General features: G+C 33.2%; 1 protein-coding gene across 1 annotated transcript in view; it reads right to left on the reverse strand.

The window, feature by feature from the left end:
- PCDH11X (protocadherin 11 X-linked) overlaps positions 1–13,691 on the reverse strand; it is an 808,894-nt gene that overhangs the window by 220,675 nt on the left and 574,528 nt on the right. The window contains exon 8 of the mRNA XM_023202925.2: positions 10,109–10,307. Coding sequence (XP_023058693.1) covers positions 10,109–10,307 — 199 coding nt within the window. The remainder of the gene's footprint in view (positions 1–10,108; positions 10,308–13,691) is intronic.

Consider the following 13,691-nt stretch of genomic DNA (forward strand, 5'->3'; position numbering starts at 1 on the left):
TTGAATTGAAATTTCAATATTTGGATTTAATTTGGGTCGAATCCTAAAACTCCAATTTTCTACTTGAATAAAAACATATTTGTGTGACATTTTTCAGTGTATCCTGTTCTATCCAATGCAATTCATAATCAACTGGGGGAAGACAAATGAGAAAACATTATTCCTGCAAAGTTTGCAATGGATTTAAGCTAGTAAGTTTTATAGAAGATCATCTGAATGAAAAAACAAACACAAACAGCTGAATCAAATACATGATTCATCCAAAAACTGAGAATGCCTTTGGTGCATTCATATATCAAAAATATCTCTAATGAGTACTCTGACCTTGTAACTACAGTCTGAATTAGGCAAAGATCCCTGAATTCCTTGTTAATATTTAACTTCGTCTTTAAAAATTAGATTAATTAGCTACATTCTTTAAAAGAATGTAGAAGACATGTATGTACCTCTGTAAAGTTGACTCCTCCCAGGTTGCAGTGAGCTGAGATGGCGCCACTGCACTCCAGCCTGGGTGACAGAGTGAGATACCATCTCAAAAAAAAAAAAAAAAAAAAAAAAAATTGACTCCTCCTTCAAATCAAATTTAAGAGGTATTTATGCAATATGAGGATGCACATTTTCCAAAGAGACAGGCACAGTACAGCTCAATGGAAAAATAAATTAGAACAAATTGTCAAGTTCAGTTTTAGATTGTTACATGCATAAATCTAAAGAAATCACAGTCTAAACTCAACCCTGGAAAACTATATCATTAAAATAAAAATTATAGTGAGCCAAGTGAACCTTGTAATGCACTACTGATAATCCAAAGAGTAGGAGTAGAATCTTCTAAAAGTTAATTAAAACTCAGTTTTTTTACATGCTTCAATAGTATTGTCCTATAAAACTGATGCTATTTTCAAGATTATCAAGTATTCTTCTCAAAATATTTTTATTTTTGCATGACTTTCTTAATCCAGAGTATCAATTTCTATGATGTCATCTATTAGTATAAATAAAAAGCTGATCAACTGTATATGTAAGACAAACTTCATATAATTTAACGGATTGAGCAGAGTCCAACTCCTTTTCATCTCTAGGATAAACAACTAGAAACGAAAAGGAGTTGGACTCTGCTCAGACCATTAGAACTAGAACTAGAGATAGAAGCAGGATAGCTTTTTTTTTTTTTTCTTTTTTTTTTTTTTTTTTTAGACGGAGTCTCTCTGTCACCCACCCAGGCTAGAGTGCAATGGTGCCATCTCGGCTCACTGCAACCTCCCGCTCTCAGATTCAAGCGATTCTCCCACCTCAGCCTCCCAAGTAGCTGGAATTACAGGCACCCACCATCATGCCCGGCTAATTTTTGTATTTTTGTAGAGATGGGGTTTCACCATGTTGGCCAGGCTGGTCTTGAACTACTGACCTCAGGTGATCTGCCCATCTCAGCCTCCCAAAGTGCTGGGATTACAGACATGAGCCACTGCGCCCAGCCGAAATCAGGATAACTTTTATAGGACATTTATATAACTATAAAAGTTATTCTGCTTTCATCTCAAGTTCTAATCATTGTCCAAAAAGGACTATTATAATAGGGTTTACCCAAAACATTTTGACTATATGTCACACTATTAACTCAGTTGATTGAGTCTATCAAAATCAGTTCGTTGAACTGAGACTTCATTCTTCTAGAAAGTGGAAGTAGCATAGAGTCTCACAGGAATTTCATATAGAGGAAGGGCTGAGTTTACAGCAGAATGAATAAAAGATATATTCACATATTCTGAGTTTCTCCTCCTGGAGATTCTGTTTATGTACTTTTCATCATATTCAAAGGAAATTTATCTTCTAAAATTCATTTTTTAATTCCAAGTTGTTCTGGAAGTAATCATACACACAAGTACACAATTTAACTACATTAGATAAGCATAGTGAAGAGTGGCTAGTTTTCCTGACATAGAGATCATTATCATTCAGCATGTTTATAAATTTTTCTACACTACTTTCACTGGTTAGCACAAACAGTAGTTTTAGAAATTGGCAGTCCATATTGCTCCAAATGCCCTTTAAGGGCATTTTTAAAATGGGAAACTTTTTAAAAAAATAAAGGGCCTCATCACATATAAAAAAGTTTTCCATTTGGATATATTATAACATTCCCCTTGAGTAATGATAATGCTAAATTTTTTACTACTTTTCTCTCATGAGTTGTTTTATTTAAATTTCAAAAGTAACTGCTTACCAACATTAGTGACTCTTATTTTGGAACACAATAAACGATAAACATCAAATCTTAATTTAGAACATTAAGTTGTTGCTTAAAAGGGCCAAATCTCAGTTATCTCATTTGCATAATGAGGGAGCTGGACTAAATAGCACCCAAGGTCCCTTAGAGCTCTAAAATTTAAAGACAGTGTAAAAGGCAACACCTGCACATGTAAATTCTGGGATTTTAATAGTTACAAAATTATGACCTTAGAAGGGGCACTAGAGATTCGTATAATCCCTTCATTATATAAATTAAGAAAAAGAGACACAGTGAGGTTAAAAGACCTATCCAAGTTCACAGAGCTAGTTAATTGCAGTAAACGGATTAGAGTTCTGTAATACGTAAGGTGATTGCCTAAAACAAATTATCTACAATGGTCTGTGCTGAAAAGGTTCATGAATAGTGATTACAAAATGAATTACTGCAATAAAAATTCTTACTCAATGTTCAAATATTTTTATTGTATAATTAAGTAGATACCCCAAAATAATATTTAAAATTACCAGCTTTCTCAGAGCCTTTGAGGTCTATACAAATTGCAAGAGAAGAATTTTCTAAGAAAAAAATAAACTTTTAATGGCTAACTTCATATACACTATTCAGAAAAAGTTTGTTTAGATAGCAGACACACATTTCCAATATATGATTGATTAAAAAAAGAAGTGCCAGATAAAGACCATGTACCTAGTGGAACTGGGAAAACAATTTCTAAGATTATTGATTAAGATAGAGAAAAAAATGGCTAAGTGAACACTGTTATCTCTATTCTATTCTCTATTGAGCATCTTCAGCTTTCAATAAAATGTAAATTTAAAAATCACAGAAATCATGGTAAGACAGATGGTCTATAGTTATTCATTTTTAAATGAATTCCTTGATATATTCACTAGTTGTTGAATGTTCTGTTGATGAAAGCAATTATGAGAGATGCAAGTTATTGTACAATTTTAAAAGTGTCATGGAGATTAAAAATATGTTGCTACAAGACTCCTCATCCATTAACATTTATAAATCATTTTAAAATAAGATGTTGATGTGTGGCTAACACTACTAAATATTCCAAGTCACTCAAATGCTACATCTTGAATGACTGATTATACTGACTTTCAAAGAACTACAAATAATAACAAATGGCAAACAGTCTGTGTTATAGGTAAAGGAAAGTGAGAAGTAAGATTTTTTAAAAAGCAGAAGAAAGAAGGTTGTCATAAAATGAATTGTCTCATGGCTCATAAATTATAGAAACACAAATGTTAAATGACCTTTATTATTTGGTGTAGGAAGCTTAATAAAATTTAGAAGTAAGAGAAGGTTTACTGTGAAGAGAAGGCCACCTATTCTCTGTCACTTTAGGTGATTATTCAAGCTTATTGACATTCCAGATCTTATGGCATTGGATTTCAATTGGCAGCTTGTGCCAATCTCCTAGTGCTTGTCACTTTCAAACAGAAAAGACAAGATAAGAGATTGCTTTACTTATAGTGGCCTCCTTTTGAGTGATTAACCTCTATCTAATCCATATTAGACTTAAGATATTAAAGATACACTCATCTTAGAGACTGTCACCCAAATAAAAGCCTGTAAATGTCTTCAAGTCTCCAACTTTAAAGATATACTTCTCATATTAATTCATGACCTCTATAATTTTTAAAGATTATCTCTAGCATAAAGCCTTTGTTGCCTTCACAGAGCCTATATACTCCAAATTAGCAGTCATTTTTTCAATTGGTCTACATTGAGATGCCATCTCTTACATAGGGAAGTTGAATATGCTAGGATGGTATCATAAGATGTGTTTTACCCATTTTCTTATTATAATATATTTATAAACTTTCATAAGTTTCAATAGAGAAAGATTTACTTTTCAAAAGCTTGTCTGTTTACATGGTAAAATTAATATACATCGCAGAGTGTCTGCTACCAGATCACTGTTTATACCTGCCTAAGCACATGTATTATAAAAACTACTATCACTACCAAGTATAACTTATTCTCTCTAAAACTACAGCAGATGACTGAATTCTTGGGTGTAACCATTCTTTATAATCTATTTATATATAGATACTTTTCTAACACTATATAACACATCAGGGACTAAAATAAACTGCTAATCATAGACAGCATCAATTATTACAATATTTCATTTGAAAAAGAATAAAAGTGACTTTTGATATTATTGTTACCTTAAAAATGTTAATAGATATTAAGGAAATTTTTAAATTTTCAATAGGAGCGTAAAGCTATATATTTTTTCTGTTGGCAAGGCAATGAAATAGAGCAGGCATTTGTCCTATATTTCCAGAACCCAGGGCCATGGAGTCCAACCTCTTTCTCGAAATAGACCATAACTGGTATCATTGGTAATGATAATGTCACTCCTTAGAAATATTGATTAATTTTTCAAAACACAAGACATTAAGATTGCTGAGCTGGTTTAAATTATTTTACTCCCCACTCTCTACCATGGACTGACACTATTATATAGGCTAATGAGCACAGTTTTAAGAAATAATCTTACAAATACATAGCCTGCAGAGTCAGAATTGGCCTTGCTACGTAATTAACCTTTAAAGGGAGCATAATTCTTTTTCTTAAGTGGAATATATTTTCTATTTGTTTTATGTAAAAATATTAACAAAATGATGCCATTCACTTTTCTTTTCATTGTAATACATGAATTGATATGTGACTTTCATCAAAAATGCATGTTAAATAAATATTAGAAAGCCTATGGAGTCAAATTTTCCAGGGCATATAGCAGCAAACAGAAACACTTAATTAACAGTTATATGGGTAACATTCGCTGAAATGTGGATTCAGATGATTTCCTGCCACATCAGAAGTGTTACTCTCCTCTTAAATATACTAACCAATACTACTCCTTTATTCTATAATTGAATCATATTTTCTTCTTGAATTTTTTAGATAATTAATTAGATCACTGCTTTCCTCAAGGTATTAGTATATCAATATTTTCCAGGAAAAAATATTTCCATGGCTTTATTTTGCTTTTAGACAACTGACTCCTAATGTTTTTATTTAAGAAAGGCTGAGTTTTAATGACCCATTACTAGCTTATTCTTTTAAAATTTCACAGTTTTTGGTTTTGATTTTTTAATTTTATCAGTAGTCTACCTTTAGAATTATATATTGAAATAATGAGATGTTCAAACACTTACTAGTAATTACCCTAGTGTTATTCATGTCAATACTCTTAGCAGATCAGGAGAAAATCTGACATTTCTCTGAGTAGAAATTCATTCTAGTCAATCAAATTGGTCTCCCACTTTTTATACCAATTTATTAGATTACTGGTAGAAGATCAATCAAAGTGCTTTGCCAGGGCAAGATTAATTACTTCCTCGTTGTGAATTAATTAGTAGTGTATTTGAGTGCTAAGCAAACCTGATCTACTGAAATAAAAATGAATGTCAAACAGATGTGCTAACCTGAGATAAACTCTAGCAGACATCATTTTAACAAAAACATATATTTGTCTTTATTTTAAATATATAATTTTTTATCTCCAGATGTTCTTGAAACTCTATATTTTCTTCTTTTGTATCACAGAAATGACTATGGTATGAAAAAAAGAGGAAAAGCATTAACTTTTTTGGGGGAAGATGAAGAAATTTCACTCAAGTATTTTGTTACTTTAAGATTCAATGTTAGACACTAAACTGGCTGTAACATTTTCAGATAGAGTGACGTCATGTGTGAAATGACCACATATAATGAAGAGGTTTTAAAAAATACAGATGACATAACTTGTTCAGTTGAAGAAAATTAAAATACTGATATAAACTAAATCATTCTCCTCTTCATTGTAGGTGGATTTTCTCTGCAATTGAACGGATTTATGGCTAGAAAGCTGAAGACTGATTTGGGCCTCTTTAGCAATATTCTATTTTACCATTTCTCTTCCAAAGAAGTATGGCTATTTTCTCTCTTCCAATGAAGCTGGAAAGTTATAATATGCCAGCAGATCAGTAGAAATATAAAAATATTAGTAGTTACCCTTTTAGATCCAATTTACCTATCGTGAAAGAGTAGCAATGCATTCTCTAATTGAGGACAAAACATAAAAACCCTGGCTTCATATACATAGACTATTTTAAAAATATCAGAAGTTTAATGTGATACACATTTGCTAATATTTCTATATGTCTCAGAACTCAGTTTGAATTATAAAAACAGAAAAAAATTAGAAAAGAAATTGGAAAGCATTTTAAAATCATATACTCAAAAATCATATTTTACCTGAGACTACTTAAAAATAAATAGATGGGAACATAGGGCCATACATAGTTTAATGTGTTTACAGTAGTCCCAAGAGGATCTCACCATCCTCAAATCTCTGAGTTAACACTATACATGGATATGTAAAACCCTCAAGAATAGACTCACAACTTGTTTGTTACCAAGGCCACATGTGTCTCCATGAATGTGTCTCAAGAAAATCCTTTGAAAATGCAGACATTATCTGTTCCAGTATCCACAGTAACCCAACAGCAATCAGTGCTGTTTTTGAATTGGGTTTCTGTTTTGTTTTTGCTTTTTAATAGATTAACTAGCTTCAAAGAGCAGGGTTCATTGTAAATAATCTGATGAGGCTATGGTAGGAGGAAAGGTCTGGAATATAGGTTGTTATCCAAGGAAGACAGAACTGTATGGAATGGCATTAAGTGACCCTTAGTCCATTGGCCACAGTAAAGAGATTGCAATTATAAACTACAACTAGATGGAATGAGACAGGGTATTTTATTGAATTTGTCTCCTCAAAAAGTAATAATTGGCTTGAGTTTGTTTTCTTTATTTTAAAAAGGAAAGCTAATAGTCTTGGCAAAAGACTTAAGAGAATGAATTGTGTGATTTCTTCATCTAAACAGCAGATTTTTATCCACCAGGGAACTATATTTTTAAAGCAGTATTAATAAATCCCTCTAGCAAATTTTACAGAATACCCTTACTCATAAATGTCATATTTATTTCTGTTTTGTGAATGTACAAAGGATTTGCAGAACTATGTGCTATTTTTGGCAATCCACTAGCAAGCAAGAAAGAAAGCAGATTGAAGATGTAATAAGTTTCAAAATATGAAATGGGAACTGTGAAAATTAATTCCATTGCTTAAGGACAGAATTTATTTCCTCTAACACTTTGCATTCCTATTTGTGGTGCTATTGACTAACACTGCACAGTTTATTGGCATCTGCTCCATATCACAAAACCCATTATTGGGTACTATTTCAGAGCTATAGCTTTGCTTTTTGAAGAATCAGAATACCTTATCATCAGTATTAGCCTAAAGAGATTACTTTGCTATGGCCAATTCTAAACCAGCTATGTTTTTTCTTTTTAATTAAAACAAAACACACACACACACACACACACACACATACTATGTTAAACATTTCACTACTATGACACATTAGGACAATGGAACTTCATTTCAAGTAAATTATTGCGCTTCTTGCCCTTTTAGTAAGGTCTCTGACTGTCCCAAAACAAAACACCTAACCAAAATTTTCTTGGAACATGATTTAGGGGGAGGTTTCACTTTTAGTAGGAGAGCAGTTTGTTAGTATTATTCATAGTAAAAAATAACATTTAAACATTCACTCAACAATATTGTTAGACTTATAGAAAATGGGCATTCATTTTTAATTATATCTACCATTTGCATATGTTTATTAAAATAATAAGCAGTAAAATATATAATTTGCTTTACTATTATCATTGCCCACAGACATCTCAATTTTAAAATAAAATCAATTTAGCAACTAAAGTTTCTAATGCAAAATTTGTGAGTCCTTCACCCTGTAGAGTAATTATGAACAAGATACTTAATGTTCAAGATAATGGTGTCAATATAATTAGAAGAGATAAATGTTTAGCTCCTAATAGAAAACATCCTTTTTTATTTTTTTAAAAAAAAAAAGCCCCTAAATATGTCAGCTAATACATCGATGTTAGCACTTATATCATTAACTATAAACAAGATCAGCTTCTGTTAAGAACTATGTGTTTGAATACTTTTTAAAACAACTACTTATTTCTGGATATAATTGAGATTAAAAAGCTATATTTAATGTTAAATGTTTTATTATTTCTAATGTATACCAATTCTCCTATTATTATCAACAGTATTCCATTTGAGTCTCATTCAGTTGGAATTTTATTTCAGGGTGAGATGTGCACTGTGGATGCTTACTCTGAGTTTACTCTTTAATTGTTGCTATGCAATCCTCTATGAAAGAGGCTTAGTAACACATGTCGTGCAAAGGAATCAACTCTTTATAGTTTATAAAAATGATTCTTATTCCATTTCTATATATTCTTATTTAACAGGGAATGATAGATCTACAACTAAAACAATAATTCATGGAGTAAAAAACATCAGTGGCACCCTTGTTCAATGTATATTTGTTACGTATGATCATATTCTTATTAGAGATTGGCTCTTAGTTCATTACACAAGTAAATATAATCACAACTATGTATTTCCACCAGGAGTCATTATGCTGTGCTATACAAAGTAAATTAAAGATAGTTCAGTGACACAAAGTATAGGGGATTTTTTTTATCTTCAGAACAAATATTGATCATTTATTCCAAGTATAAAATTGAAAGTATAAAATTGAAAACATCTACTATCTAGTAGATGTTTAGGACTGTCTGAACTTGCTGACTCAAAAGTCTCTAATATTTTTATATTAAAATACCTATAATATATAGCATCTAAATTTGTAGAGAGAAAAAGTTGATGTTATGTTGTCATTGGTTTCATGTGTTCAGCCTTAGATTATATCATAATGTGTAACCAATCCATTGCCCTATTTTTTGAAGTTTCAAAAATAGAGGATTAAAATACAATGATAGGGAAGCCATTTTGTTCTAAAGCCCAGAAGCTTTACTTGAATTATATATCCCTGCCATCCATAATGCTCAAAATAATCTTTCAAAATGTCTGATTTATATTACCTTATTTATGTTTTTGCCAGGTATTTGGCCCATTTTTTTCATACTGGTTTATAGCTATGACTTTTCTCTCACATATATTGTATGCTTTTTTGTACCTACATACTTTTATGTATATAACATAAATGGAGCAAATTGTAGCTTGTTGCAATTTCAAGAATCTTCTGAGAAATATATATCTTATCAAATTTTGTATTTCCTGAAATTATAAATCAGCGCGGTTGTTCGCTACACGTTCAAGATAATACATTTAATGAAGTTTTATTTAATATCAACTCTATGATCCTTTTAAAGAGTTCAACATCTTTGGAATTTGTAAAACACAGATTTTGTGCCTTCTGTCTGAAGACCAAATGTGAATACCTTTCTAAACAGTAACATGGCACAGGTGTGTGATTTCAGTATATTACTGAAAACCTCAGATGTACTCTCCTACACTGGAGTCAGGATCTCTTATTTCCTCAGAAAGAAAATAACTGTCAATGGTTTTTCTCTCCACTAAAAATAAAAATAAAATCTAGAAAATAATTTTTATGTATCAGAAAAAATTTACACCTTCACAAATAAATGAATAAAATAAAATAAATTGGCTGTTTATATACAAATAAATATATAGGTGTACATAAATGGAAAATTCTATCTATGCCTTCACAAAGTCACTATAATAAATTTCATTCACAGTAGTTATGATCATACATTTAAAATATTATCAACTGCTGCATACATGCCATCCATCTAATTCTGTATGTTTACCTTTCAAAAATGTGTCACTATGCACAATAACATAATGAATTAGCCCATGTTATTATGACTATGATAGCTTGACTTGTAAACACAGTAAACCCGTTTATATTGAAGAACCAGAGAGGTATCACTTACTAGATTCAGGATCGGAGTTGCCATCCCCTTCAGTGCGATTGCTGGGTGTGACACGATCAAAGTACTCCTCCTGAGGATAGCCAAGGGGCAGGCGGTGGGATGTGCTGGTAAGGCTGCCTGCATCATGGTCCTCCAGTCCACCATCACTGCCGCTTTCCTGAGAGCCTTCTGGCAGGTGAAATGTGACACGCCGCTGGGACTGAAAGGGAGAATGAAAATGACAGGGTTTCAGATATGATCTGAATAATTGCTTAATGCCTGCAATTTAGAAAATGCATTATTTTGGCTAACTGGTGAAGACACATTAACATTATCTTGAGTTGTGAACAATTTCAGGCTTTTGTGAATAAGCATTTCTGTGTTCAAACCTTCACCTGAAGGCAGTGTTGCTTCCATTATATTTCGAAACAAGGCATAGCTAGATGCAGAATGAAAGTCAACTTGCCCTAAAGCAAGAGACAGTCAACTTTTTAGCATATTTGAGCAAACCAGAAATTCTAATCATCATTTCAACATGTATTTATTTAAGTGTTATTTGGCAATAACTTATTTTTTGAATAATAAGTGTGGATAAACATAACCATACTTTTTTGCTGTATCTGTAAGTTGCTAGTGGGCTGAAACTGTAAATAATAACACAAATTTGTTCAATCGTGTAGGCTTAGAAAACTAAAAGTACATCATCTTTTAGAATAATTTAGGGACAAAATTTTGAATTGGAATGTATTTATATTGATTTTACTTTCTAAGAAAAAAATAATTACATAATATGGATAACAGTTAATGGTAATTATAAAAATAAACTATAGTTATCATCATAAATGGTATTCCTAGCAGAATACAAAAATATATATACAAGTAAAAATATAAAGAGGAGGCATTTGGTTTTTGAAAGAAGTTTGTAACATCTTCATCAGATCTTGTAGCAGCATTTTTGTTTGCAGCATTTCTATGCTATATGTAGTAGTCTAGAAATATAGGCTCCCCAATGGACATCACCTCTTGATATTCAGACTTTCATGTAGCCTGAGACCACATTGAATCTGCACAGACTCTGTAATCAAACCTTGTACCTTCTGCTTTGCACCCTCGGAAAACTCACCACGGAAAATAACGGCTGCATTGAAAGTAGTTTGAGTACTGGGATCATGCCATACTGTGGGGAAGGTCAAGCTAACTGCATGGAAAGACTGTATAAAAAGAGACTACAATGCCTAGAGAGGCCCAGCTGTTCCAGCCACTCAAGTTCAGGCACCGGCTATGTACATGAAGAACCCATTATGAACATTCCAGCTGGTGGCCTTATTGGAGTCATCCTAACCATCTTCAGACATTTGAGCACCCCCTACTTAAGGCAGCAGTCACTATGGAGCAGAAACAGCTATATCTGCTGTACACTACTTAAATTCCTGACCTAAAAATTAAGAAGGACTATTGATTTTTATGTCCCTGAAGATTACTGATGGTTTGCTATGTAACAATAGATCAACCAAAGCACTGAACTACTGACAGCATGAAAGCTTCAAATTAGGTATAATTTATTTAAGAGATTTACATACATCAAAGATCACAATAATTTAGGTCCTAGGCATTTTCATAACAGAATGCGTATGTTTTCACAAATTCAGGTCTAACAGTCAGCCATTTCTTCAGATGGAGCTATGAAAAGATTTGAATATCATACTTCAAACTTATTGGAAGATATATGAAAATATAATAGATGCATATATTTAAGTAGCTCACTTGAATCTTCTTTACTTTTTAGCCATTATTTTTTACATTAAAGTCTTAATAAAATATGAGAAAATGACTAATGCATGTAATATGTCATATAATATATCTTATGGAATATGCTTATGATCATAAAATTACTCCTTCTAATGAGAAATAGTCTGCTGATTTTCTACATATAAGTGTAACAGCCAGACATAATTCTTTTGGGCCTCTCAGAGGGAGTCGCGGATGGTGTTGGTTAAGGTAACTCTTAGCAGAATTAGTACGAGCAGAAAATAAACGGAATAAAAGAAAAGCTTGCTGGAACTGAGTAATATTGAGGAGTTCAGAAGGCAGAGGTTTTTGTTGTTGTTGGTTTTGTTTTGTTTTGTTTTTTTGAGACAGGGTCTCATTCTGTCATCCAGGTTGGAATGCAACGGCACAATCTTGGCTCACTGCAACCTCCACCTCCCAGGCTCAAGCGACCCTCCCATCTCAGCCTCCCAAGTAACTGGAACCACAGGTGCGCACCACCATGCCAAGTTAACTTTTGTATTTTTGGTAGAGATGGGGTTTCTCCATGTTGCCCAGGCTGGTCTCAACCCTTGAGCTCAAGCAATCCACCCACCTAGACCTCCAAAAGTGCTAGGATTACAAGCATGAGCCACCTCACCCAGCCTTGGTTTTAGTTTAGTGGGGGATGAGTGTTAGGTTGTGTGGAAGCTGTGAGGAGTGAGATTGGCTGTATTATCTGATTAACCACACTGTACCTTCTAAGATTTAAACCATTTATCAGGTAAATAATGCAATTGAAATATCTTTTTGTATGCTTTTTCCTGGTCAATATCCCTTTTTCTGTTTGTCTTTGTATCTAGAACCCACAGTGTAAAGAGGAAAATAAAAGCTTCAGGTCGTCTTCTGATCACCTCTATACAGACATAATCCGAATGTTACCCTGAATTACAGGACATTAAAATACATGGATTACCTAGCCTGTCAGTCATCTATTATTTATTAGTACTAAAGATATTTAGTATGGAGCTACTGAAATAATCATCAATGCTATATTCTTCAAAAGCAGAGTTTCATAAAAGTTTACAAAAAGTTTAGCTGCTTCAACTCTAAAGTCTCAGAGTACTAAATAAGCACTTGTGAAACCGCCTTTCCAAAATTAGGACTGAGACAGTGAAAGGTATCTAATCTAGCCAACTCCATCTTGCTTCTAGCCTCCAAGCTGTCCTTGTCCATTCCTGGGAATAGGCTGAACTAACTTTGAGAGAAACTTAGTTTATAGTTTAAAACAAATACACTAACAGCCCTTTCCCAAAGCCGACCTCCTTCTTTCCTGGGGACTAGATTGCCTTTGTAAGATTAACATTAGCCACAAGATTAGAAATTATGGTTTAGGAGTCATGCAGCTGGAGGCTACAAGATTCTGACCCTCCCTAAACTGCTCCTAGGATCAGTGCTTGAGATAGTTTGCAGATCCTGCACTTGATGGACCAGCTGGCACCACCTAGATTGATAAACCGGCTCATCTGATCTTGTGGCCCCACCCAGGAACTGACTCAGCCCAAGAAGACAGCTTTGAATCTCTATGATTTTGCACCTGACCAATCAGCACTCCTGGATCACTGGCTTCCCCCCACCCACCAAGTTTTCCTTAAAAACTCTGCTCCCCAAATGCTCAGGGAGACTTATTTGAGTAATAATAAAACTCTGGACTCCCACACAGCCAACTCTGTGTGAATTACTCCTTCTCTATTGCAATTCCCCGTCTTGATAAATTGGCTCTGTCTAGGCAGCAGGCAAGGTGAACCCACTGGGTGGTTACATTTGCATTCTTGTAAATAAACTAAAACATTGTCAA

The sequence above is a fragment of the Piliocolobus tephrosceles genome, chromosome 12, assembly GCF_002776525.5.
Source record: "Piliocolobus tephrosceles isolate RC106 chromosome 12, ASM277652v3, whole genome shotgun sequence".
NCBI lineage: Eukaryota > Metazoa > Chordata > Mammalia > Primates > Cercopithecidae > Piliocolobus > Piliocolobus tephrosceles.